Here is a 27,101-nt window from a genome sequence, read left to right on the forward strand (position 1 = left end):
TTAAGGTCGGAGACTGGTAACTGATAGAGTTAGGGTCGGAGAGAGGTAACTGATAGAGTTAAGGTCGGAGACTGGTAACTGATAGAGTTAAGGTCGGAGACTGGTAACTGATAGAGTTAGGGTCGGAGACTGGTAACTGATAGAGTTAGGGTCGGAGACTGGTAACTGATAGAGTTATGTCGGAGACTGGCGGGCAACTGATAGAGTTAGGGTCGGAGACTGGTAACTGATAGAGTTAGGGTCGGAGACTGGTAACTGATAGAGTTAAGGTCGGAGACTGGTAACTGATAGAGTTAGGGTCGGAGACTGGTAACTGATAGAGTTAGGGTCGGAGACTGGTAACTGATAGAGTTAAGGTCGGAGACTGGTAACTGATAGAGTTAGGGTCGGAGACTGGTAACTGATAGAGTTAAGGTCGGAGACTGGTAACTGATAGAGAGTTAGGGTCGGAGACTGGTAACTTATAGAGTTAGGGTCGAAGACTGGTAACTGATAGAGTTAGGGTCGGAGACTGGTAACTGAAAAAGAGTTAGGGTCGGAGACTGGTAACTGATAGAGTTAAGGTCGGAGACTGGTAACTGATAGAGAGTTAGGGTCGGAGACTGGTAACTGATAGAGTTAGGGTCGGAGACTGGTAACTGATAGAGTTAGGGTCGGAGACTGGTAACTGATAGAGTAAGGGTCGGAGACTGGTAACTGATAGAGAGTTAGGGTCGGAGACTGGTAACTGATAGAGTTAGGGTCGGAGACTGGTAACTGATAGAGTTAAGGTCGGAGACTGGTAACTGATAGAGTTAGGGTCGGAGACTGGTAAATGATAGAGTTAAGGTCGGAGACTGGTAACTGATAGAGTTAGGGTCGGAGACTGGTAACTGATAGAGATAGGGTCGGAGACTGGTAACTGATAGAGTTAAGGTCGGAGACTGGTAACTGATAGAGTTAGGGTCGGAGAGAGGTAACTGATAGAGTTAAGGTCGGAGACTGGTAACTGATAGAGTTAGGGTCGGAGACTGGTAACTGATAGAGTTATGTCGGAGACTGGCAACTGATAGAGTTAGGGTCGGAGACTGGTAACTGATAGAGTTAGGGTCGGAGACTGGTAACTGATAGAGTTAAGGTCGGAGACTGGTAACTGATAGAGTTAGGGTCGGAGACTGGTAACTGATAGAGTTAGGGTCGGAGACTGGTAACTGATAGAGTTAAGGTCGGAGACTGGTAACTGATAGAGTTAGGGTCGGAGACTGGTAACTGATAGAGTTAGGGTCGGAGACTGGTAACTGATAGAGTTATGTCGGAGACTGGCGGGCAACTGATAGAGTTAGGGTCGGAGACTGGTAACTGATAGAGTTAGGGTCGGAGACTGGTAACTGATAGAGTTAAGGTCGGAGACTGGTAACTGATAGAGTTAGGGTCGGAGACTGGTAACTGATAGAGTTAGGGTCGGAGACTGGTAACTGATAGAGTTAAGGTCGGAGACTGGTAACTGATAGAGTTAGGGTCGGAGACTGGTAACTGATAGAGTTAAGGTCGGAGACTGGTAACTGATAGAGAGTTAGGGTCGGAGACTGGTAACTGATAGAGAGTTAGGGTCGGAGACTGGTAACTGATAGAGTTAGGGTCGGAGACTGGTAACTGATAGAGTTAGGGTCGGAGACTGGTAACTGATAGAGAGTTAGGGTCGGAGACTGGTAACTGATAGAGTTAGGGTTGGAGACTGGTAACAGATAGAGTTAGGGTTGGAGACTGGTAACTGATAGAGAGTTAGGGTCGGAGACTGGTAACTGATAGAGAGTTAGGGTCGGAGACTGGTAACTGATAGAGTTAGGGTCGGAGACTGGTAACTGATAGAATTAGGGTTGGAGACTGGTAACTGATAGAGTTAGGGTCGGAGACTGGTAACTGATAGAGTTAAGGTCGGAGACTGGTAACTGATAGAGCGTTAGGGTCGGAGACTGGTAACTGATAGAGAGTTAGGGTCGGAGACTGGTAACTGATAGAGAGTTAGGGTCGGAGACTGGTAACTGATAGAGAGTTAGGGTCGGAGACTGGTAACTGATAGAGTTAGGGTCGGAGACTGGTAACTGATAGAGTTAGGGTCGGAGACTGGTAACTGATAGAGAGTTAGGGTCGGAGACTGGTAACTGATAGAGTTAGGGTTGGAGACTGGTAACTGATACAGAGTTAGGGTTGGAGACTGGTAACTGATAGAGAGTTAGGGTCGGAGACTGGTAACTGATAGAGTTTGGGTCGGAGACTGGTAACTGATAGAGAGTTAGGGTCGGAGACTAGTAACTGATAGAGAGTTAGGGTCGGAGACTGGTAACTGATAGAGAGTTAGGGTCGGAGACTGGTAACTGATAGAGAGTTAGGGTCGGAGACTGGTAACTGATAGAGTTAGGGTCGGATACTGGTAACTGATAGAGTTAAGGTCGGAGACTGGTAACTGATAGAGTTAAGGTCGGAGACTGGTAACTGATAGAGAGTTAGGGTCGGAGACTGGTAACTGATAGAGAGTTAGGTTCGGAGACTGGTAACTGATAGAGTTAAGGTCGGAGACTGGTAACTGATAGAGTTAAGGTCGGAGACTGGTAACTGAAAGAGAGTTAGGGTCGGAGACTGGTAACTGATAGAGTTAGGGTCGGAGACTGGTAACTGATAGAGTTAGGTTCGGAGACTGGTAACTGATAGAGAGTTAGGGTCGGAGACTGGAAACTGATAGAGTTAAGGTCGGAGACTGGTATCTGATAGAGTTAGGGTCGGAGACTGGAGATTGAGAGAGTTAAGTTCTGAGAGATTGAGAGAGTTAAGGTCTTAGATTGGAGATTGAGAGAGTTAAGGTCTGAGACTGGAGATTGAGAGAGTTAAGGTCTGAGACTGGAGATTGAGAGAGTTAAGGTCTGAGACTGGAGATTGAGAGAGTTAAGGTCAGAGACTGGTAACTGATAGAGTTAGGGTCGGAGACTGGTAACTGATAGAGTTAGGGTCGGAGACTGGTAACTGATAGAGAGTTAGGGTCGGAGACTGGTAACTGATAGAGTTAGGGTTGGAGACTGGTAACTGATAGAGAGTTAGGGTCGGAGACTGGTAACTGATAGAGTTAGGGTTGGAGACTGGTAACAGATAGAGTTAGGGTTGGAGACTGGTAACTGATAGAGAGTTAGGGTCGGAGACTGGTAACTGATAGAGTTAGGGTCGGAGACTGGTAACTGATAGAGTTAGGGTTGAAGACTGGTAACTGATAGAGAGTTAGGGTCGGAGACTGGTAACTGATAGAGAGTTAGGTTCGGAAACTGGTAACTGATAGAGTTAAGGTCGGAGACTGGTAACTGATAGAGTTAGGGTCGGAGACTGGTAACTGAAAGAGAGTTAGGGTCGGAGACTGGTAACTGATAGAGTTAGGGTCGGAGACTGGTAACTGATAGAGTTAGGTTCGGAGACTGGTAACTGATAGAGAGTTAGGGTCGGAGACTGGAAACTGATAGAGTTAAGGTCGGAGACTGGTATCTGATAGAGTTAGGGTCGGAGACTGGAGATTGAGAGAGTTAAGTTCTGAGAGATTGAGAGAGTTAAGGTCTTAGATTGGAGATTGAGAGAGTTAAGGTCTGAGACTGGAGATTGAGAGAGTTAAGGTCTGAGACTGGAGATTGAGAGAGTTAAGGTCTGAGACTGGAGATTGAGAGAGTTAAGGTCAGAGACTGGTAACTGATAGAGAGTTAGGGTCGGAGATTGGTAACTGATAGAGAGTTAGGGTCGGAGACTGTAGATTGTGAGAGTTAATTGAGAGATGGGAGAGTAGGAAAGTTTTTCCTATCGAAGATAGTTCTTGTTGGACAATGTACGTAAATATTTCTTTTTGAATTGGTGTGATGACTCACGGAGATACTAATTGTAAATATAGTTGCTATAGTCTAATGAAATCTTTTATTAACTCTTCCTATGAGTTGTGTTGGAGAACGTGTCTTTGCTTCATGTTGAGATGTTCATGGCGTCAAAAGACTGAACTAGGGCTTGGAGAGGCTTGCCAATGATCCAACCTCCTAGATTCGCCCTAGACAACCTTCTTCACAACCACCCAGAGCACTCCCTAGAGTCGCCCTAGACAACCACCTTCACAACCACCCAGAGCACCCCCTAGAGTCGCCCTAGACAACCACCTTCACAACCACCCAGAGCACCCCCTAGAGTCGCCCTAGACAACCACCTTCACAACCACCCAGAGCACCCCCTAGAGTCGCCCTAGACAACCACCTTCACAACCACCCAGAGCACCCCTTAGAGTCGCCCTAGATAACCACCTTCACAACCACACAGAGCACCCCCTAGAGTCGCCCTAGACAACCACCTTCACAACCACCCAGAGCACCCCTCAGAGTCGCCCTAGACAACCACCTTCACAACCACCCAGAGCACCCCCTAGAGTCGCCCTAGACAACCACCTTCACAACCACCCAGAGCACCCCTCAGAGTCGCCCTAGACAACCACCTTCACAACCACCCAGAGCACCCCCTAGAGTCGCCCTAGACAACCATCTTCACAACCACCCAGAGCACCCCCTAGAGTCGCCTTAGACAACCACCTTCACAACCACCCAGAGCACCCCCTAGAGTCGCCTTAGACAACCACCTTCACAACCACCCAGAGCACCCCTTAGAGTCGCCCTAGATAACCACCTTCACAACCACACAGAGCACCCCCTAGAGTCGCCCTAGACAACCACCTTCACAACCACCCAGAGCACCCCTCAGAGTCGCCCTAGACAACCACCTTCACAACCACCCAGAGCACCCCCTAGAGTCGCCCTAGACAACCACCTTCACAACCACCCAGAGCACCCCCTAGAGTCGCCCTAGACAACCACCTTCACAACCACCCAGAGCACCCCCTAGAGTCGCCCTAGACAACCACCTTCACAACCACCCAGAGCACCCCCTAGAGTCGCCCTAGACAACCACCTTCACAACCACCCAGAGCACCCCCTAGAGTCGCCCTAGACAACCACCTTCACAACCACACAGAGCACCCCCTAGAGTCGCCCTAGACAACCACCTTCACAACCACCCAGAGCACCCCCTAGAGTCGCCCTAGACAACCACCTTCACAACCACCCAGAGCACCCCCTAGAGTCGCCCTAGACAACCACCTTCACAACCACACAGAGCACCCCCTATAAGTAGTTCATGACATAACATCCTTGACATTGAGTTTCTCAAGTTCTGACGTTTTTCTTAGGCTCCATTACATCGCTCCTATATTACTCTATTTCTCTTCTTTCTCTTTGTTACTGAATTTTATTGTTTAAATAATTTAAACAAAATCTTTTAAAATTTAGCATGAAAATTACCAATACTCTGTTTACTCTATGAAAGGTGGTAGGCTAGTCTCGTGTCAAACTATACTTGCGCATGAGCAAACACTCTTGCAATGAAGAACTAAACACTGCGTTAAACAATGGGTTTGTTTTCTCTACCAAGATCTTTGTATTATTATTATTATTACATTTGTGAAGTGCAATCTCTTTTTCAGACAAGTGATTGTCTTTAGGAGCAGCTGGAGTCAAACACTGGATTAGAAAGAATGTTTGCATGTTTCTAGTGACTGAATAGATTCGGATACAATTGACAGCCTGACAATTCTTCTTTTTTTTTTATTTTTGTCACAAAACTTCAACATAATGATGTTAAACATTACTGAACACTTGGAAAACAATCACATGAGCACAGACATTTTTAAAAAGTCTTCTTCAAAATGTTTTGAATCGATATTGTTGCAGACTCCTCTCAAAAAAACTGTAGACATTATAAAATGTCTTTTTTAGAAGATGATACCAAGTTATACTATTGTATCTTTTTAAACATTGATTATGCCAATTTTACTGGGTTAATTGATAAATAGACTTTTTAATTTACCTTTGTAAAATAATTTAAATGGTCTTCCCTCCTACTGTATATCAGTAATACCCAGGAGTCTTATAGCCGGCCTGTTCTGTTCACGCAAAAGGCGTCATAGTACTATGGCGGTACGTGACATTTTAGCGCGAAACTTTTGGCGCGATATATAATTTGACGATAATTTAATAAACGCGTGGCTGTCATAAAAATGGTTATTTCACTCTGTATAATATTGTATGTATAGTATGAATTTCAACATCATCCAACGAATTTTTAGTAGACCCCGGAAGGGGAAAAACGCTATTAGTTTTGTGTGGCCTGTCTGTCCGTCCGTCCATCCGTCCGTTCCATTTAGATCTCAAACTAGAAGAGAAAATGAAAATCGGACATATGATATTTTAGATCATTCAAAGTTCTGATACATCTTTTCCGAAATTTAAAAAATTATCTATGCAACAGATTTTTCAAAAAATTACACTGAAATTTCAATGAAAAACTTCAGGAGAGGTCACTTTTTTAAAAGGTCATGGACTTCTTCATTAATAAATCAAGCTTCATTCATAGATTCGCGCATTGGTACAAAATATTTGCATCTAATGTCACAATGGTAAAAATGTCAATGGATCATTATAAAACTTATTTTCCATTTATTAACTAACTCATTGAATAGAATACTGATTCAAATGTAGTTTTTAAAAAAGAATTTTGATACGAACTTCGTTTTGGTTATAAGTTTCAAAAATAACGAACTACTTTTATAGCGCGCAGTTTTGACATATCCCCATTATAGGGGTTATAAATACTTGTGTTCATATCATTATCATTATTCATATATCAGTTCATTTTATAACTATCATTAGATTAAATTTATAATTTAATTTAAATCATCATACACATTCTTTATTAGTTTATGTATAACTGAGTGTGTATGGTGTGTCTGTTGGGCTGAACTTGGGCTTAAAAATAATATAAGTTATAAGTAATTATAACATATACACACATTACAAATTAGTAATGTTTTTAATACGTAGACAAGTTGTCAATTAGTAAATTAGATTTTAAGTCCCGATATATATACATATATGACAGGTACTACAACATGCTAAATAAGTCTTTTAAAAGTATATTAAATATAACATAGAATTAATATAACAGCATTTATTACACGTCATTATCAAGAGATAGTCTTATATTTTACAATCAACAAAAGTAAGAGAACATTGATTGTCTAGATCATATGATATAAAATACAGACGTTACTTCAAAAAAGAAGATGATTATCTTATTTTACAAAGTACAGACGTGACTTTAAAAACAAAAAGAGGTTGCTTATATTATCTTGTTTTATAAACGAGAGACGTTACTCATAAAAAAGATGATTGTCTTATAAAATACAGACGTTACTTCCAAAAGGTGGATGATTACTTCCTAGGAGTATCGCTGGATCTATCTAGTCATGCATATTAATCAATGACTTAAACTCTGCCAAATCATTGATTTTTCTGGCTGACAGGCAACCCATCCCATGCTCTAATAGCACTAGGAAATTCACATTCAATCTATATTAATAGTAAAAATATATACATTAAAGATATTTGAAAAGTTGGTTGTTGTTGTTCTTTTTTTTGACAATTAACAAATTGTAATAATAATAGTAACATAGATAATGATAATAATTGTAATAATAATAATAATAATAATAGTAACATAGATAATGATAATAATTGTAATAATAATAATAATAATAATAATAATAGTAATAATAATAATAATAGTAATAATAATAATAATAATTTATCTTTATTATCCATGAGGAAATGTGTCTTACAATTGTGCATTACACACAGCCAAAAGTTAGAACAGCTAATGAAAAACAAGAAAAAACATTCTTTTTTAAATACTTTTTAAAAACAAAAGCTTATCTTGTATCACTGTTTGGTCTTCAGTCAAGTCATTACATTTGTTATAGACCTACACTACAAATAATACATCTATGCGATTAGAAATATTTATATCAGTTCTTTTTGTTTTGCGCAATTTCATGCTTGAAGCTTTAGCTCTGAATCTTTCTCAATGCACTATGATCACTTGCCTGGACTAGTTGGGAAAGAGAGGGGGGGAGCGGTTAAGGTATTAAGGTTACCGTGGTCACTATTGAAATACATTTTAAAACTGGACTAGTTGGGAAAGAGAGGGGGGGAGCGGTTAAGGTATTAAGGTTACCGTGGTCACTATTGAAATACATTTTAAAACTGGACTAGTTGGGAAAGAGAGGGGGGGGGAGCGGTTAAGGTATTAAGGTTACCGTGGTCACTATTGAAATACATTTTAAAACTGGACTAGTTGGGAAAGAGAGGGGGGGGAGCGGTTAAGGTATTAAGGTTACCGTGGTCACTATTGAAATACATTTTAAAACTGGACTAGTTGGGAAAGAGAGGGGGGGGAGCGGTTAAGGTATTAAGGTTACCGTGGTCACTATTGAAATACATTTTAAATAGTTGTACGACTTACATTCGGACTCGAGGGATTAGGTTTCCTCAAAGGGACTAATTCAACCACATCTTTCAAGTACAATTTCTTTTCCATACTCGATACCAAAATAATTAATTACCAATACTTAATCAGCTAAATGGTTAATTTTTTTTAGCGGCCCCCGCAAGGTAAAAAGCCGCCAAAATGTCGGTCTGTCCGTCTGTAACACTCAGATCTCGAAAACTAGAAGAGAAAGGAAAAATATTATTTCACCTTGCGATGCGGCTTGAAAAGTTTAGGTGTAACTGCTACTTTTGGTTTTCTAAAATCAAACTGTCTAGTTTATAAAATTAATTATGCAAGCGATTTTTTCATAAAAATACACCAATTCTAAAACAATTACGCAAATGTAAGGGAGGCAATGTTACAATATGTTAACAAAGAAGGTACTAAAATGTTGTATTTTTAGTATTACTAAGTCAAATATATTTATAAAATGTATTGCAAATGTTGGCAACAAATATAAATATTATTTAAAATGTTTTTTTTCTTGTCAACTAGCTGCTAAAATTATAAAAAAAAACAACATAATTTTGTTTAAAAAGGCTAAGAATGCACTTTGTATGTAAATATCACGCTCATTTTTTAAAATGGACTTTTTATGAAGCGACTTTCTAGCAGTAGCGTGACAAGCATCCGCACAACACAGTGCTATCAGTTCCCTGAAAATTTTAAAAATAATCAGAATAAAAGAGGTTTATTTTTATGCGTTTTGTCGGTCGGTCACGTTTAAATAAAAAAAAACTCTATAAGCTATTGAAAATCTGATGTACCCTTTAATGTTCCTCCCGTAACATCTCAATAGCTTTTAGTATCTAAAATTGATTGTTCTGGATGTTTTTGTGCAAAACTAATCAATGCCAACGAATGTTTGTTTGCTCTTCTAACCTATATTACATTTAATTTCCATGCTTAAACGTTGCGAAAACACATTATTGTTTATGTAAATAGCATATAAATGCTAAATCAAAATCTCTATACTAAATGTAAAATTAACTCTAAAAACGTTCCGGATATTGTTTTATAAAAAATGAATTATGTCAAATGATTGTTTGAAATCGCATAATTTACTAATATGACACTTATATTATTTGGCAATGCGTCACTACAATTTGGTTATTAATATCAAACTGTTCCGTATTTTAATCTTTAAACAAATTTCAAAAATATCGACAATTGCTTGTTCAGGATTTTAATAAAAAGAAAGTAATTTACTAGAAAAGATTATTGAAAATCACTTTTTAGACTTATTTTACATTTAATTTTCTTGCTGAAACATAATAAAAGTTTTTTAATCGATAAAGAATGTTCAGAATTTTTATTTTGAAAAGAAATCGACCTACGTTACTTACATTTTCTTACAAATCGTCGCGAAAATTGTCCGAAATTTATAGGAAAAATCAACTAACGCCAAATAACTGTTTGAAATCCCTCTTCTATTTTATAAAACAAATAATCTTCGCATTTACGAAAAAATGTTGTTCCGGATTTTTTATGAAAAATATTTCAACTCTATTTTTATATTAAAAAATCTCACTTTCCTCTTATAGTACATTTAATTTTCTAGCTAAAACGTTACAAAATCTATTTATCGTTAATATTATGTTCCGATTTTTAAGGAAAACAACTTCCAAACACCAAAGTATGGTATGAAAATCTCTCCCAAGGCTTTGTTACACCTAATTTTATAGAAGACCATCCCAAAAACTTAATTAACGGTGTTACATTTATCTAGAATTCTCTTTTCTCTTATTATTTATACAAACATCCGGAACAATCTATTATATTGTTATAAACCTGGTGGTGGCACAGATGGGGGTAGTGGTGTGTGTGTAGTCAGCCGACGCAAATCGCCCCAGGCCAGCGCTAGACGAGCGGTCAACCGTGACGAGTTACGATGGTCATCCGAGACGAGTGTCAACACGGCGGTTCGGGAAGGATCGCCGACGTGAACAGAGTTCAGGAGCGTCACGAGAGTTGTAGTCATCTGACCACCTAGAAACGTCGAGCGGCGTTCTGTCCAGTTCGAGAAGGCCAGTAGGGACCCTATATAAGAGAGGAGGTGTCGTAGTCAAGACAGTCGAGAAAAGGGGCTCAATACAGCAAGGTTCAGAAAGCGGGTTCACGACAGGAGTTCAGAACACGGTCGACTACAGCACAGTTCAACGGTGTGGTTCTGTTCGGAGCATTACGACGGTTCAGTGCGGAGTACTGTCAAGTACAGTTGAGACGAACGGCGTCTTGATCTTGGTCTGTGATCGAGTCCGACACAACGAGCCCAAGTGTGTGAAGTCAGTCCTGAACTGTTGAACCCAGTGCAAGCCCGGAACGAGACGGAGAGGCCAGTGCAAGACTTGATACGGCGGAACGGTGTTATCGGAGAGATATTTGTTATCGCAGAGCTATTTGTACTGTTCTACGTGCTGCCAATTGTACAGTATTGGCTGTTATTCATGGACATTAAACCTTTACGTTATTTTGGAGCCCTGACTTGTCAAGTTCTTTAAGTTGGTGGTGTATGGTGCAGTTTGCAGAGAGCCTGGATAGTGAGATTCGTAACAATATATACTTAAATCTATTGCATTCATACTTAAAACCATTGCGATGTTTCGAAACAAAAGTTTAGTTGTTGTTTTTTTATATTAACATGTCGGACAGACAGACTGACAGACAAAACGCATAAAAATGCGGCTTTAATCCTCTTTAAATAAATTCTATTAAAACTCAGTGCACCAATGTCGTTAAATATCTAGTGTTAATAAAGACATTTTCTTGGGTACTAGACCAATGTGACGTAATGGGATTTTTTTCCTTTGACGTCATATGAATGGATTCTTTAAATGTAATGCTAAAAATGTCTATGAACACTCGATAACTGGATTGTATAGATGAAGACATTTTAGTCTAACTAGGCCGTTTGACGTAGTGGATTTTTTTTCCTTTGACGTCATATGGAATTAATTCTTTAAATGAAATGCCAAAAGGACTCACCCTGTGCACCAATGGTTATGACCACTCGATAACTGGCTCGTATAAATGAAGGTATTTTTTTTTTGTCTAACTAGGCCGTGTGACGTAGAGTTGTTTTTTTTTCATTTGACGTCATATGGAATTAATTATTTAAATGAAATGCTAAATCAACTCGGTATAGTAATGTTTATTAAATCTCGTTATCTGACTCGTATTTTAAAAAGACATAATAGCTAGATTAAAATCTTATCTAAATTTTTAAAACTCAAACTAGATTTTTTACAGTAAATCTAGATTTTTAAAACTAGATCTATATTTATAATCTAATTAAAATCATTCTAGGTCTAGTTTAGACTGATATAGACTATATCAAGATATAGAATTTCAATTTTTAGACTTAAAGTGTAGATTTTGATTTTCAAACGTCTAGATCAATATTGCAATGCTATTGCCTAATATACGAAAACTAATCTACTATTTTTAAATTTAATGTTGCATTCAGTCTATTCATAGATTATCTAGGCTTTTTATTTTCACAAATCTAATTACATCTAAATTATTCCAAACTTATATGTAAATCTAGTAGTAATAGATCTTAAGAGTGCTAAATCTGAAGTTTAGTTTAGGTAGATCTACATCTTCATTCTAGTTCCATTTAAATGAAAATGCCAATAGCTCTGTTGTTAAGTGTGCTGAGACATCGAAGTAGGCCTACAAGCAAGATATCTATTCTTTTCTTCTTTTTTTTTTCAATTACACTACAAATCAACGCTAAAAGATTATCTAAAATTGCTCGTCTGACATATTGTACATATCCGGTAGATGTCATGGGGTAATGTATAATATATCTCTTTATCAATAATAGGCTATTAGTTTGTAACCAGTTTGTTATTAAATTAACAGCAATGCCTGGTGGTGTGGTTAGCGTGCTGGACTGATTATCTCGACAGTCCCGGGTTCATACCCAGCTCGCTGCCATCCCCCGTCGTCCAGCTGGAGGTTTGGACAAGGAAGTTAATTATCTTTCATTTTGAAAGAACATCCGAAACATGTAAGACAGAAAAAAAAAATACGCGGCAAATAAATCTTTGAAACATTATTACTTTTGACAATTAAAATAAAATTACGTCTTGAATATTCCTTGCGAATAGGAGGATCCGACAGGGATCCGACGGGGCCGCCTCTAAGTTTGTGTGATAACACATACTCTCTTTGTAATCTTGTTCCTTGTTTAGTGAGATACAAGAAATTATTGTGCACAATTTCAATTTAATCCGAGTTTGTGTGTGGGAGACATAACGTGTACACACTTTTTTACCAGACAGACAGACGGACAGAGTTGATATAAGCTTTGTAAAAAGCTCTTACCAGTTTTCCTCAAACATCAGAAAGTTGGATTGGATTCAATGATTTCATTGCCACGGAAACAAAAGAGTTCTGGTCTCCTCGCTGCTTGTCATTATCTTGTATTTTCTCATTTCTTTCTACGTTCTCTATTTTCTCTACTGTCTATTCAAACCACAGACGTACTTTGTGTGCCCTCTAACTCTAGTCTCTAGTTTCTCTCGTGTCTATTCAAACCAAAGACGTACTTTGTGTGCCCTCTAACTCTAGTTTCTCTCGTGTCTATTCAAACCACAGACGTACTTTGTGTGCCCTCTAACTCTAGTCTCTAGTTTCTCTCGTGTCTATTCAAACCACAGACGTACTTTGTGTGCCCTCTAACTCTAGTTTCTCTCGTGTCTATTCAAACCACAGACGTACTTTGTGTGCCCTCTAACTCTAGTCTCTAATTTCTCTCCTGTCTATTCAAACCACAGACGTACTTTGTGTGCCCTCTAACTCTAGTCTCTAATTTCTCTCCTATCTATTCAAACCACAGACGTACTTTGTGTGCCCTCTAACTCTAATTTCTCTCGTGTCTATTCAAACCACAGACGTACTTTGTGTGCCCTCTAACTCTAGTCTCTAATTTCTCTCCTGTCTATTCAAACCACAGACGTACTTTGTGTGCCCTCTAACTATAGTCTCTAATTTCTCTCCTATCTATTCAAACCACAGACGTACTTTGTGTGCCCTCTAACTCTAGTTTCTCTCGTGTCTATTCAAACCACAGACGTACTTTGTGTGCCCTCTAACTCTAGTCTCTAATTTCTCTCCTGTCTATTCAAACCACAGACGTACTTTGTGTGCCCTCTAACTATAGTCTCTAATTTCTCTCCTATCTATTCAAACCACAGACGTACTTTGTGTGCCCTCTAACTCTAGTTTCTCTCGTGTCTATTCAAACCACAGACGTACTTTGTGTGCCCTCTAACTCTAGTCTCTAATTTTTCTCCTGTCTATTCAAACCACAGACGTTCTTTGTGTGCCCTCTAACTCTAGTCTCTAATTTCTCTCCTATCTATTCAAACCACAGACGTACTTTGTGTGCCCTCTAACTCTAGTTTCTCTCGTGTCTATTCAAACCACAGACGTACTTTGTGTGCCCTCTAACTCTAGTCTCTAATTTTTCTCCTGTCTATTCAAACCACAGACGTTCTTTGTGTGCCCTCTAACTCTAGTCTCTAATTTCTCTCGTGTCTATTCAAACCACAGACGTACTTTGTGTGCCCTCTAACTCTAGTCTCTAATTTCTCTCCTGTCTATTCAAACCACAGACGTACTTTGTGTGTCCCCTTTAACTCTAGTCTCTAATTTCTCTCCTGTCTATTCAAACCACAGACGTACTTTGTGTGCCCTCTAACTCTAGTCTCTAATTTCGCTCCTGTCTATTCAAACCACAGACGTACTTTGTGTGCCCTCTAACTCTAGTCTCTATTTTCTCATGTAAATTGCTGAGAAAAGAATCACTAGCTCGTTGGGAAACTCCCGAATGTAAGGCATTATTGATTCAAGAGATTAGTAAATAAAAGTTTAGAAAATTAGCGAATTGTCTTTTAAGTCTAGATTTAAAGATCTATAAATGGATTATTATAAACTCTGGTAGATTCTTTCTCGGGAGAAGGGAGGAGGGGTGGAGTATATAAATGCTCTATTGTTTTTAATCTAACATTAATTAATTATTAAGAGAAAAACAATCGCCCTATAAGTTGTATGTACAAAGGCGGTATTGTCTTTAAAAAAAAAGTATTTTAATTTTTACTTGTTTTTAATTAGGTGAAAGTTGAAGTACAAAACACAAGATCTAGATTACGTATCGGAATAAGGATTAATTAGCTACATGTTCTGTTCAATTTAACTTTTTGAAAGCGACTTTAATATAATTAGATGATGTGTTTTGAAGATCCAGTTTAGCTGCAGTATTGAAATAGTAGCACCATACCAAGTAAGCAGGTCATAACAGTTGATTTAGAGTCTTGTTGGTCTGTAGGGGAATAAGAAACAAAATCATGACCTACTATACAAGTGATTATTGTGTTATATAGAGGATGTAATATATAGAGGATGTAATATATAGAAGATGTAATATATAGAGGATGTAATATATAGAGGATGTAATATATAGAAGATGTAATATATAGAAGATGTAATATATTGAGGATGTAATATATAGAAGATGTAATATATAGAGGATGTAATATATAGAAGATGTAATATATAGAAGATGTAATATATAGAAGATGTAATATATAGAAGATTTAAATAGAAGACATAGTTCCAGACTGGGATCTTCCTATTTCATTAGTTCCAGACTGGGATCTTCCTATTTAATTAGATCCAGAATAGGATCTTCTTATTTCATTAGTTCCAGACTGGGATCTTCCTATTTCATTAGTTCCAGACTGGGATCTTCCTATTTCATTAGTTCCAGACGGCTCTTCCTATTTCATAAACCTTACTTTTTTAACCCAACAGAAATCTATTGAAATAATTAGTTTCGCATCCTGGTTATGGCGGCCTAGGTAGTCAGATTCAGACAAATTCAAACATCCTGTCATCATGGTTGGCGGTCATTTCATCTTTGGTCATTTCATCCCCTGTCATTTCATCCCCAATTAAATATTTTTTTTTTAGTCCTGTGTTGTTGTGTGACTTGTGAATGTAATTAATGTACACGTTTTCATACAACAATAAAGACGGTGTTACTTCCACGTGACATTGCCAGATTTCATGAAATCATTGCCCAGTTTGGTAAAATAAACAAGACAATGACACTGAGGGATGAAAACAAGAAAGCCAACTTAAGATGGTAAGATACTCAGTTACGTGAAAGAAAAAAATTACGATTATTTATCAGATAAGAGTGCAGTTATACAATTTATATCTGGGCCAAGGAGAAATAGTAAATAAAAAAAGGTGTTATCAATAATCGTATCAGAGTCTAATGACTAAGGACTTAGTTTTATCCTACGCTCCGTCATGTTCTGGTCACCTTGTGTGCTGCTAAGGCGTAGTAATCAAGTTTAAGATGTAAGCTTAGTCTATGCATGTAGCATATGATCCCAACACTACGCCAATGCAATCCTTGTCAATACATTTAAAAAATGGGGTAAAACAGCGTTGTGTCCTAGCACTCAAACTATTCAGTAGTATGTTCTCCGCCATGCTGACAGATTCATTCATAGATAGAGAAAGTCACGGATAGATTTGATGGTGACCTATTCAAGCCGAGGCGGCTCAAAACGAAATCAAAAACAAAAATCAGCAAGAAACAGGGACCTGCTATTTGCTGACGACTGCCTGCTCCGAAATAGATCTTCAGTGCATCGTCAAGTGCATGTTCAGACTTCGGTCTGAGTGCCTCACTATAAACACACACACATACACAAAGACTAAAGTCTTCTACTTGTCAGCTCCAGGGAAAGTCTTCTACTTGTCAGCTCCAGGGAAAGTCTTCTACTTGTCAGCTCCAGGGAAAGTCTAGTGGAATCCAAGCATTAAGATAAATGGACACGAAATAGTTGCAGTGGACAGATTCGCCTCCCTTGGCAGCACACTCTCCCGAAACGGAAACATCGACAGTGCATCCAATGGCAGACTATCTAAAAATGTATGGAATAGACGAGGTATTACCACAAGTACTAAGCTGGGGGTCTATCGATGTAATTATCTTCCCACATTGCTGTAAACTGAACCACTTTTGCATGATCTGTCTCAGAAAAATACTGAATGTTAAAGAAAATAAGACTAGGTACTGAAATCCTTCCAAGAGTGGGCCTGAAAAACATCCACAAAATCTTGATGCAGTCTTAGCTGCGATAGGCGGGCCAGGTGTACATAATGGAAGACTCACCCATTCCTAAAAAAAAACGTTATGGTCGATTGAAGAAAGGGGAGCGATCACTAGGTGGACCAAGAAAGCGCTTCAGGGACGCCCTCAAAGCTTCTCTGAAAGCCTACAACATTGACTTTGCTACCTAATATACGGGTGCATATGAGCATCAGGGCGTCGCGCTGTGAAAACTGCGCACAAATGAAAGAAGACAAGAGAACAGTGGCTGGCAGATAGAAACAAACAAACCCAATGACATAAGCTTCATTTGGAATAAGTCAATGCACACCAAAGTCTAAACTTGTAGCACGTGATCCCATCAGTAGGTCAATGATTTAAATAGTCCTATTTTAAAATGAACAAACTGTGACTTGTACATTTGTCTACTCCAGGATCTCTATTAACAAAAACTTTGGCTTCTCTCCCCTTTATTCTCCTCTTTGTTTTAAATGTGGTAGTTTCATTTGTGTATGGTCTTAATAAATCAATTATCATTATTTTAACGATCTAATGTTTATACCATCTCTACCTCCTCTACTTGTAGTCCCTTGCACTGGAGCAGTGTAAATAAAATCTCCACATTTGGGTAAATTAGCAGGAGCTTTAGGATAGAGTTCTTTAGCTACATTAAACAATAAAGCCATGCCATCAGCACTGTGTAACTCTATGTGACAGTGTAATATCCACAGGCCAGGGTTATCGGTCTTGAATCGAACTACCACGTATCTGAAATCATAAAATTTCTTGTCAATTTAGATCGCAAAAACTAAAACCGAGAAGGAAAACAATATATTATCATGGAGTTATTACGTTTGAATTCATGTAATAGTAATGAAAACTTTTAGTATTCTTTTAATTAAGCTTTCATATCTTTTCATATACATTTAAAGCATGTTTCAAACAAAGCTGAAATAGGCAGGTCTAACCCTCTGTGTATACAATTCTCTAATTCCCTACATCAGTAATGCTCAAAACACGGCCCGCGGGCCAGATCCGGCCTGCGACGTGGTTCCATCCGGCCCGCCGAAATGTCGACACCCACAAAGTGTAAACAACCCCATCGAAAAAAAAACCGCGAATAAAAATATTGTTAAACTACGCCTAGAGATTGAAATATTTACCAAAAAGCGACAAGAAAATTCCTTAATGTATGTCCTCGGGTTTCTAATCCGATAGTTTCAAATTCAGGTAAATTTCATTTCGTTTTTTTTTTTGTGTACATTTTCGTTCAAGTGGCCCGCGAGTGTCAGAAATTAAAATGGCCCGCATCATTGCTCTACATAAAGCAGGACAGCACGCATGCTGACTCTCTAACACTCGATGTTATTATTATTATTATAGCTTTTATATAGCGCTACTTTCATGCTTATAGCATGCTCAGAGCTTTGGTCCAATCTCATTTGTGGACCGGTGGGAGGGAGGGGGTATCTAGGAGTTTGTTTTCCTTGCTGCCTTTAGGCGCTCAGTAAACACAACTCTGCCCGAGTCGGGTGTCGAACCTCGAGCCCCCTTCTAGGTAGCCAAGCCAAGCCAAGTTCAAGCGCACTTGGCCTCTCGACCACGCTTCCCACCATAACCTAAAGATAACTCTTTTATTTCTGTAAGTCGGACTAGAGTTGCCCAACGTAACTTTCGCGACTTAGAAAAAAAGAGGGGGAGGGGGGAGAACAAGTAATCTTCTCTGTACATATAATTCTCTACGTCGCCCAACCATGCCCCTTCCCTCCCGCACCCGCGCCATCCCTCGCTCTCCAGGCATACCGCAACAGTGTGTATCTCAGTCGCTCCTGACATGGACGATTGTATGTTGCTCTCTTCAGAGTTCCTTCTTTTCATTCACTCACAGTCGCTTGCACAAGACCAGCTCATTTGAACAACTGTGTCTTTCAGGAAGTGCTCACCCGTCACTAAATAGCGGCGTATGCGGGTCGGCTAGTTAATATAATAACGCATTTTGGCAGCACATGCCAGCCTTAATTTTTCCACGATATTTTCTCAATCTATAGATTGAAATTTCTTTATTTAAATCATTTAACTAGTCCCATCCCTCTCTAACTCAACCCTTTTCTTTCTGTGTTTCTGTCTGTCTGTCTCTCTCACTTTATCTTTATTCTCTTCTCTTCTATTTGCTCTTTTTTTTTAGCGGCCCCCGTAAGGGGAAAAAGCCGCTATTAGGTTTGTGCAAAATGTCCGTCTGTCCGTCTGTCTTTCCGTCTGTCCGTCTGTCTGTCTGTGCGTCTGTTCGTCTGTCACACTCAGATCTCGAAAACTAGAAGAGATCTGAAAAATATTATTTCATCATTAAATGCGGCTTGAAAAGTTTAGGTGCAACGGCTACTTCTGGTTTTCTAAAAGCAAACCGTTTAATTTATAAAATTAATTATGCTAGCGATTTTTTCATAAAAATACACCAATTCTAAAGCAAGTACGTAAATGTAAGGGAGGCAATGTTACAATATGCTAACAAAGATGGACAATTTCTGTGTATTTTCAGTATCACTAAGTCAAATATATTTTTAAAATGTACAGGAAATGTTTACAACAAATATAAATAATAGTTAAAGATGTTTTTTCTGGTCAACTAGCTGCTAAAATTAAAAAAAAACATTTCTGTTTGTTTATAAAGGCTAATAATGCACTTTGTATGTAAATATCACGCACATTTTTTTTAAATGGACTTTTTATGCAGCGATTTTCGTGCAGTAGCGTAACGTCGCAACATGATCTGGTGCTAAACCAATTCCTTAAACTTTTTTAAAAAAGAAGATTATTTTTGTGCGTTTTGTCTGTTGGTCGGTCTGTCCGTCACGATTAGATTAAAAAAAATAAAACTCTAAAAGCTATTGAAAATCTAATTTACCTTTTAATGTTCCTCCCGTAACATCTCAATAGTTTTAAGTATCTAAAATTGATTGTTCCGGATTTTTTTTTGCAAAACTAATCAACGCCAACAAATGTTTGTTTGCTCTTCTAACTTATATTACATTCAATTTCCATGCTTAAACGTTGCAAAAACACATTATCAATAATATGTTGTTCCGTTTTTTTATGTAAATAGCATATTAATGCTAATCCAAATCTCTATACTGACTTATATTTCATTAAGTGTAAAAATGTTCCGGATATTGTTTTATAAAACATGAATTATGCCTAATGATTGTTTGAAATCGCATAATTTACTAATATTACACTTATATTATTTGGCAATGCGTCACTACAATTTGGTTATCAATATCAAATTGTTCCGTATTTTCATATTTAAACAAATTTTAAAAATATCGACAATAGGTTGTTCAGGGCTTTAAAAAAAAGTAATTTACTAGAATTGATTACTGAAAATTACTTTTTAGACATTTAATTTATTTGCTGAAACATAACATAGAAGTTTTGTAATCGATAAAGAATGTTCCGGATTTTGTTTCTTACAAATCGTCGCCAGAAATTTCCGAATTTATTTAAAAATCTACTAACGCCAAATAATTGTTTGAACTCCCTCTTCTAATTAATAAACAAATAATCTTCTCATTTACGAAATAATTTTTTTACGGATTTTTATGAAAAATATTTTAACTCACTTCTCTCTTACAGTACATTTAACTTTCTACCTAAAACATTAAAAAATCTTATTATCGTTAATATTATGTTCCGATTTTTAAGAAAAACAGAATCCAAACACCAAAGTAAGGTATGAAAATCTCTCCACATGACTGTAGTATATCTAATTTTTATACGAGACTATCCAAAAAATTTAATTAACGGTATTACATTTATCTGAAATTCTCTTTTTCTTTTACTATTTATACAAACATCCGGAACAATCTATTATATAAATGTTTTCAATTGTGTTCATATCTAAAAATTATTGCGATGTTTTAAAACGTAAAATAAAGGTTAATCAATTTTTAATAACCTTTAGTTGTTGTTTTTTTATATCAAGATGACGGACAGACCGACTGACAGACAAAACGCAAAAAACAATGCGGCTTTGATCCTCTTTAAATAAATTCTATTAGAACTCAGTGCATCAATGTCTATGAACCCTCGTTAAATATCTCGTGTAAATAAAGACATTTTTTTATGGTACCGGCACTAGCCTAATGTGAGCTAATGGAATTTTTTTTTCTTTGACGTCATATGAATTGACTCTTTAAATATAATGCTAAAAGAACGCAATCTGTGCACCAATGTCTATTAACCCTCGAAAAGTTGCTCGTATTGATGAAAACATATTTTAGTCTAACTAGGCCGTGTGACGTAGTGTTTTTTTTTCCTTTGACGTCATATGGAATGAATTCTTTAAATGAAATGCTAAAAGAACGCACTCGGTGCACCAATGTCTATGAACACTCGATAAATGGCTCGTAATGATGAAGGCAATTTTTATTCTAGCTAGGCCGAGTGACGTAGTGTTTTTTTTTCCTCTGATGTCATATGGAATGAATTCTTTAAATGAAATGCTTAAAGAACGCATTGGGTGCACCAAAGTCTATGAACACTCGATAAATGGCTCGTAATGATGAAGGCGATTTTTATTCTAGCTAGGCCGTGTGACGTAGTGTTTTTTTTCCTTTGATGTCATATGGAATGAACTCTTTAAATGAAATGCTTAAAGAACGCACTCGGTGCACCAAAGTCTATGAACACTCGATAAATGGCTCGTATTGATGAAGGCGATTTTTAGTCTAGCTAGGCCGTGTGACGTAGTGTTTTTTTCCCCTCTGACGTTATATGGAATTAATTATTCAAATGAAATGCTAAAAGAACTCGGTATAGTAATGTTTATTAAGCCTCGTTATGTGACTCGCGTTTAAAAAAGGAATGATATCTTGATTTAGATCTAATCTAGATTTTTTAAACTAGATCTAGATTTTTATTACAGTATATCTAGATCTGGATTCATATTCTAATTAAAATTATTTTAGAGTCTAGATCTAGAATTTCTAGATCTAGTTTAGACTAAAATAGACTAGATTAAGATGTAGAATTTCAATTTCTAAATTTAAAGTGTAAAAAAAAAGTGTAGATTTTCATTTCCAAACGTTTTGATCAATATTGCAATGTTATAATATACTAAAACTAATCTACTATTTTTTATTTAATTTAAATTTACGGCAAATGAATCTTTGAAACATTATTACTTTTGACCATCAAAATTAAATCACCTCTTCAATATTATTTGCAAATATGCACATCCGACAGGGATCCGACTTCGACGGGGGCCGCCTCTGAGTTTGTGTAACACAAACTCTCTTTGTAATCTTGTTATTTCAACTTTTCTGTTGGTCTGTCTTTCCCTCTTTCCGTTTCTGTCTGACTGTCTATCTCGCTCACTCTCTGTCGGTATTTCTAACGCTAATACTATCTGTGTCTAAACCTTTCTTTCTCCAAGGGTTACCAGACATCTACATGCCCAAAAGAGGACAAAAATGAGGACAAAAAAGACCAAACTAAACTAGACATAATTATTGGATGAAACATAAACGGTAGGCTGTATTGCAACCGTATTACATATCATATTTTTCAGAAGAAAGGACTTTAATAATCAGTAGTTCATTGTTAGCGCTGCGTGGAACCCCTCACAAAGTATTTTCTTCAATATGACAAATTAATAGAAGTCTTTCAGAGCCTCCATACGCACAGTAGAAACAGAAAAATGATTTCATACACTTAGCCCCACATGTTCTACTGGCAGCAACTCTGCATCATGTTGCAGACAGTTGGAAAGAATGTGAGCTGGACGCCAACAAGCGGCTTCTTAAGCTCAGTTTTCAACTGTAAAAACACATTCTTTGACTTGTTCCCTGTTAATTCCTCCAAAGTTCAGTCGCATTGTCCGCTCACTCTCTTGCGAACACAACAAATTGTTTCTCTTAATAGTTTCTTTAAGTTATGTAGATATGGTTTCAGAAGTTTCATGTTCTGTGTTACCAACCGCCAGTGTTCGTCTTGCACCTGATGTCAGATGTCCTTAAGGTCCGAGAACGTCCCGTTCCCTATTGTGGACCTCTTGACCAAGGAAAGGCTTTTATCCATGGCCAGGATAAGAAATCGGCTCTTCACCAATCCCTCTGTCTGAAGTTCCACCTTATCCGAAGTGATCATGTATTCACACCCGGTATGTCGCAGGACACGACCCCGTTGAGTCAAGCACGGGTTCCCCTTCCCGTGCGAGGCCGGCCCCAGCTTAACAATCAAAGTACTAAACTACCACTCGGAATAGTTTCTCTGCACCATGGTTACTTGCATGTGTATCGACTCTAAAACAACTTATGTCAATTAACTCCTGTAGAACTTTCCCTCTGTTTTTGTTCTGGCACATGCAATGTGTTTATGTGTTTATCAGTTTCTGAATCTTGAAATATTTTCATCATTGGACTAGCAGGTCATTCCATCGACTTATAAGACTGATGATTCGTGACAGTGTGATAAGCTAAAGATGCAGCATGCATTTCAAAGAATGATTCACTTGAAAAACAGAAGACGCAAATCTTCTTATCATGTTTCGGTGTTTTATCGTTGGGAGCATGACGTTCTAAATCAGTACAAATCACAAACAACACACTTCATTCTCTGTGTACCCATCACCAAAACATGAATACTTTCATTTCATCTGAGAATTGACGTATCCTCTTAAATAACTATCGCTAGTCGATATATTGAAAACAAATTCAAATTATTAAACACACACACATGCCAACAGAGAGTACACAAAATTTGATTGGTTGCTATGTATTATTGGTCATTATCAAAAGCATTTATCATGCCACTCATTACATAGAGATTGTACAAGTCAACACAGGGAACACGCGGTGAACATCTTTTCGTATTTGTATGTGAACTAAGGCAGTGTTTATATTTAATCAGAATAGCATAAATATTTGATTCGATTGCTAGATTGTTTGCTTTTAAACAGCTGTGAAAAAAGCCGGACAGTAGGACACTTTATGCTAATAACGGTAGGACGGAGGGCACGAACCCAAAAAGAAGGACATGGCCTCCTTTTGACGGACGTCTGGTCACCCTACATTCTTCTACTGTCCTTTCTAGTCTACTTCTCTTTGTATCTGTCTCTGTCTCTCTCTCTCTCTCTCTCTCTCTCTCTCTCTCTCATTCTTATCTCTTTATTTCTGATTACTGTCCTTGTCCAATGCAGTTTAATAGTCCAATTAAATTAACTCTTTCTCTCCGTAATTATTTACCACATTCTGGTGGAATCAACGCTGGTATCGTCAGTTAGGAGAGAAAGAGTTAACATCTTTTGCTAAGTGAACTTACCCTCCTGTTTGTACTATTATAGTGTCTTTGATGGTAGGAGATGTCAACTGAAGACCGGGAATGTTGTTACCTCCCCATGAACGATTGGCCCAGGAAGCAGAATTACAAAAACTTTTCTCCCTGTCCTGATCTCCATCGCACTGTATATCTAAATTGTCTTGGATTATCTTCCCTAGGTAGATGAACAAAGAGAAATGTTGTAGAAATGTTGTAGAAATGTTGTAGAAATGTAGTAGAAATGTTGTATCTATTGCAACCAAAGACTTTTTAATACACTTAAAGTGATCGGTGTAGTTTGTACTTTGGGCGATAGTTTGCCAAATGGCCTTGCTACTCTGACTAATACTGTAATAGTATTGATGACAGACATAAAGGTATGTATACTGTCTGACCTTAGTGACCTTTAGGGGATACCATTCAAAACTGACTGACTGGATGAACTAATTAAAGAAGCTGATAGCATCTGTTAGACTCCTACTGTTAAAGCATCTGGTTGCTTATATTTGAATGAGAAACGGAGTTTGTTCCCCCAAGAATCTATATACAGACTTGTAGTTTATTAATTAAGTTAGTTGCTGTTAGTTACAATGAGTTAGAGTGTCTTAATTGCTTGCAGTGTATTCAGAGAGTATAAGCAAGATTACAATATGAAACCATCAGATACAACATGACACCATCGCATACAACATGACACCATCAGATACAACATGACACCATCTGATACAACATGACATCATCAGATACAACATGACACCATCAGATACAACATGAAACCATCAGATACAATATGAAACCATCAGATACAAAATGAAACCACCAGATACAACATGAAACCATCAGATACAATATGAAACCATCAGATACAACATGAAACCACCAGATACAACATGACACCATTAGATACAACATGACACCATCGGACTACTAGTTCAAATACGAGATGTTTCACGAATAAATAATAACATTCGTAAGACCTTTGTTTCCGACTTTGGCCGCGACCGTTTCATTTCATTTGGCGAAATGCCCATCTGATACAAGAAATTAAGAAAATAATGGGCATTCACTGGCGTATTCACATTACTTTTAGCCAATGCCCAATATTTTCGGCCCTCTTACCACTTTGAACAAATTAGGGCTTCAGTTGTAATATATGAATATATCTACATTTTGTATTTATACATTTTATACATCTACATTTTCTATATCTAGCTTTGAGTTTGTGTGAAACGTCATAAGTAAATTCGCCTGACCCGCTAAGGTTGTCTTCGAGTTTGTGTAAAACCTATACTCCCTTTATAATGTCTTTTTATGACGTCTACTATAAAAATGTTTAACGATTAAGATCTATATAACTAATTCTTTATAAATGACTAATTCTTTACCTGTACTATCATCATACTGTGGATAACCAATCTTCAGAATGTGGAAATAGTGACCGTGGAGATGTACTGGATGAGCATAACCTTTGCCTCTACCCATGTTCAGAAATATCAGTTGGTAGACTTTGTTATACTAGCGAAAATCAAAAGATTAGTTATAAAAGCAGTGCAGTTGGTAAGTGTAACAATACTATTTCTGGGGTCAATAAACTACCTAAGGACTGCACACACTTTATTCAACTTACAGCTCACTTTCTGCACATTGACAGACGTGAAGATAGTTGGAGAGCCGAGTCCCCTGGAGGAAGTTGGTTGGTAGCCTATGCTCACTGGCGGATACAGGGGTGGGGGGTAGGGGTCGTGAGGGGGCGATAGCATCCATTCCGCCCCCCCCCACGTGAACTTTCGAGTGGGGGGGGGGCGATCCAATTTATTTGTAGAAATCACAGCTTTTTAACAGCATCAATTAAATGTCTATATGATTAAAACTTGTTATTGATGTTTCAGCCGATCTTTATATTATGTCGTTACCCTGTTGGCCGATAGAGGGGAGTGACGAATACCTCTACCGCCCTTCCCACCTAAACCCTTTGAGAGGGGGCGGTCCTACTTTTAAGGGGAAATTATAGTTTATGATCAAAATTAGTTGAATTGAAATATAATTTTTATATTATGTCGCTCCCCTTCTGGTATCTTGGTCGATTTTGTGGGGTAAGGGGACGGGGCGATTGCATCCCCACTCTAGCCCTCTGAGTGGGGCGGCGTCCTATTTTCATGGAGAACTCATAGTTTGTGAACAACATTAGTTGAATATCTATATAATATAAGCTATGTATTGATAAGTGAACTCATTTTTACATTATATCGCCCCACACTCTAATCTCAAAGTTTATCATTAGTAAATATAAAATAAAAATGGGTTACAGCAGGTGAAAGGGGCGATACATGCAATCGCCTTCCGCCCATCGGACAAACCAATGCCTTTTCTTTTTATATTATAGTTAAGAAATTACAAAATAAAAATAAAAATCTGTCACTAATATAATTTATATATTCTTTAATGCCAATGAAATTATAACAAGGAGCGAAAATTAATCGTTTGTACTCTAACGCCCCCACCCCTTCTCAGATTAAAACATGACGTTTTAAAACAGAATAGTCAAATACGGCGTTAGAGTTTATGTAATTTCACATGAATTTATCACATTTTTTTAAAAGAAAGACTTTGCTTTGGAAAATTTTGAATTCATATGAAATTTTTCAGTATAAGAGTAACGATTGAGATGAGTTCTGAACCCAATATTCTTTTGCTAGTCGCCTTTTTCCAACCTTTACTTAATCGGATATTTTTCTAGTTAAATAAATTTGGGAATATAGCTCACAATAAAAAAATGAACCCTAAAAATGCAAAACAAAAATTAATCTAATTGGCCCACTTAATTTCTCCTCCCACTTCCGAAATTTTTTGCTTAGAGATTTGAATTATAGTTCTATAACAAACAAATGTATCACTTACAAATGAGCTTTTTTAGCGGCCCCCGAAAGGGGAAAAGACGCTATTAGTTTTGTGCGAAATGTCTGTCCGTCTGTCCGTCTGTCCGTCCGTCCCGTTTAGATCCCGTAAACTAGAAGAGATATTGAAAATCCGACTTCACAAAATTTTAGACCATTCAAAGTTCTGATGCAACGGCTACTTTTTTTTTTCCTGAAATCGAAAATTCTAATTTTTAAAATAAATTATGCAAGAAGTTTTTTATAAGAAAAAGCTAATTAGTATGCATTATATGTTAGACCTAATTTAAAACGAATAGTAATCTTATAAACATCATTGTCGTGAACAT

The 27,101-nt window shown here is 37.7% G+C and overlaps 1 protein-coding gene across 7 annotated transcripts in view; it reads right to left on the minus strand.

Moving 5' to 3' along the window:
* Positions 1 to 6,890: 6,890 nt before the first annotated feature.
* LOC106051885 (uncharacterized) overlaps positions 6,891 to 27,101 on the minus strand; it is a 43,455-nt gene continuing 23,244 nt past the window's right edge. For 6 of the 7 annotated variants that reach the window (XM_056027311.1, XM_056027307.1, XM_056027306.1 and 3 more), the window contains 4 exons: positions 25,264 to 25,393; positions 23,882 to 24,053; positions 17,136 to 17,332; positions 6,891 to 14,758 (listed from right to left, as the gene is read on the minus strand). In XM_056027311.1, the coding sequence (XP_055883286.1) occupies positions 14,685 to 14,758; positions 17,136 to 17,332; positions 23,882 to 24,053; positions 25,264 to 25,393 (573 nt within the window). In that variant the 3' untranslated portion in view covers positions 6,891 to 14,684. The remainder of the gene's footprint in view (positions 14,759 to 17,135; positions 17,333 to 23,881; positions 24,054 to 25,263; positions 25,394 to 27,101) is intronic. The other variant, XR_008777644.1, reaches the window with a different exon arrangement.

The sequence above is a fragment of the Biomphalaria glabrata genome, chromosome 4 (genome assembly GCF_947242115.1).
Source record: "Biomphalaria glabrata chromosome 4, xgBioGlab47.1, whole genome shotgun sequence".
Taxonomy (NCBI): domain Eukaryota; kingdom Metazoa; phylum Mollusca; class Gastropoda; family Planorbidae; genus Biomphalaria; species Biomphalaria glabrata.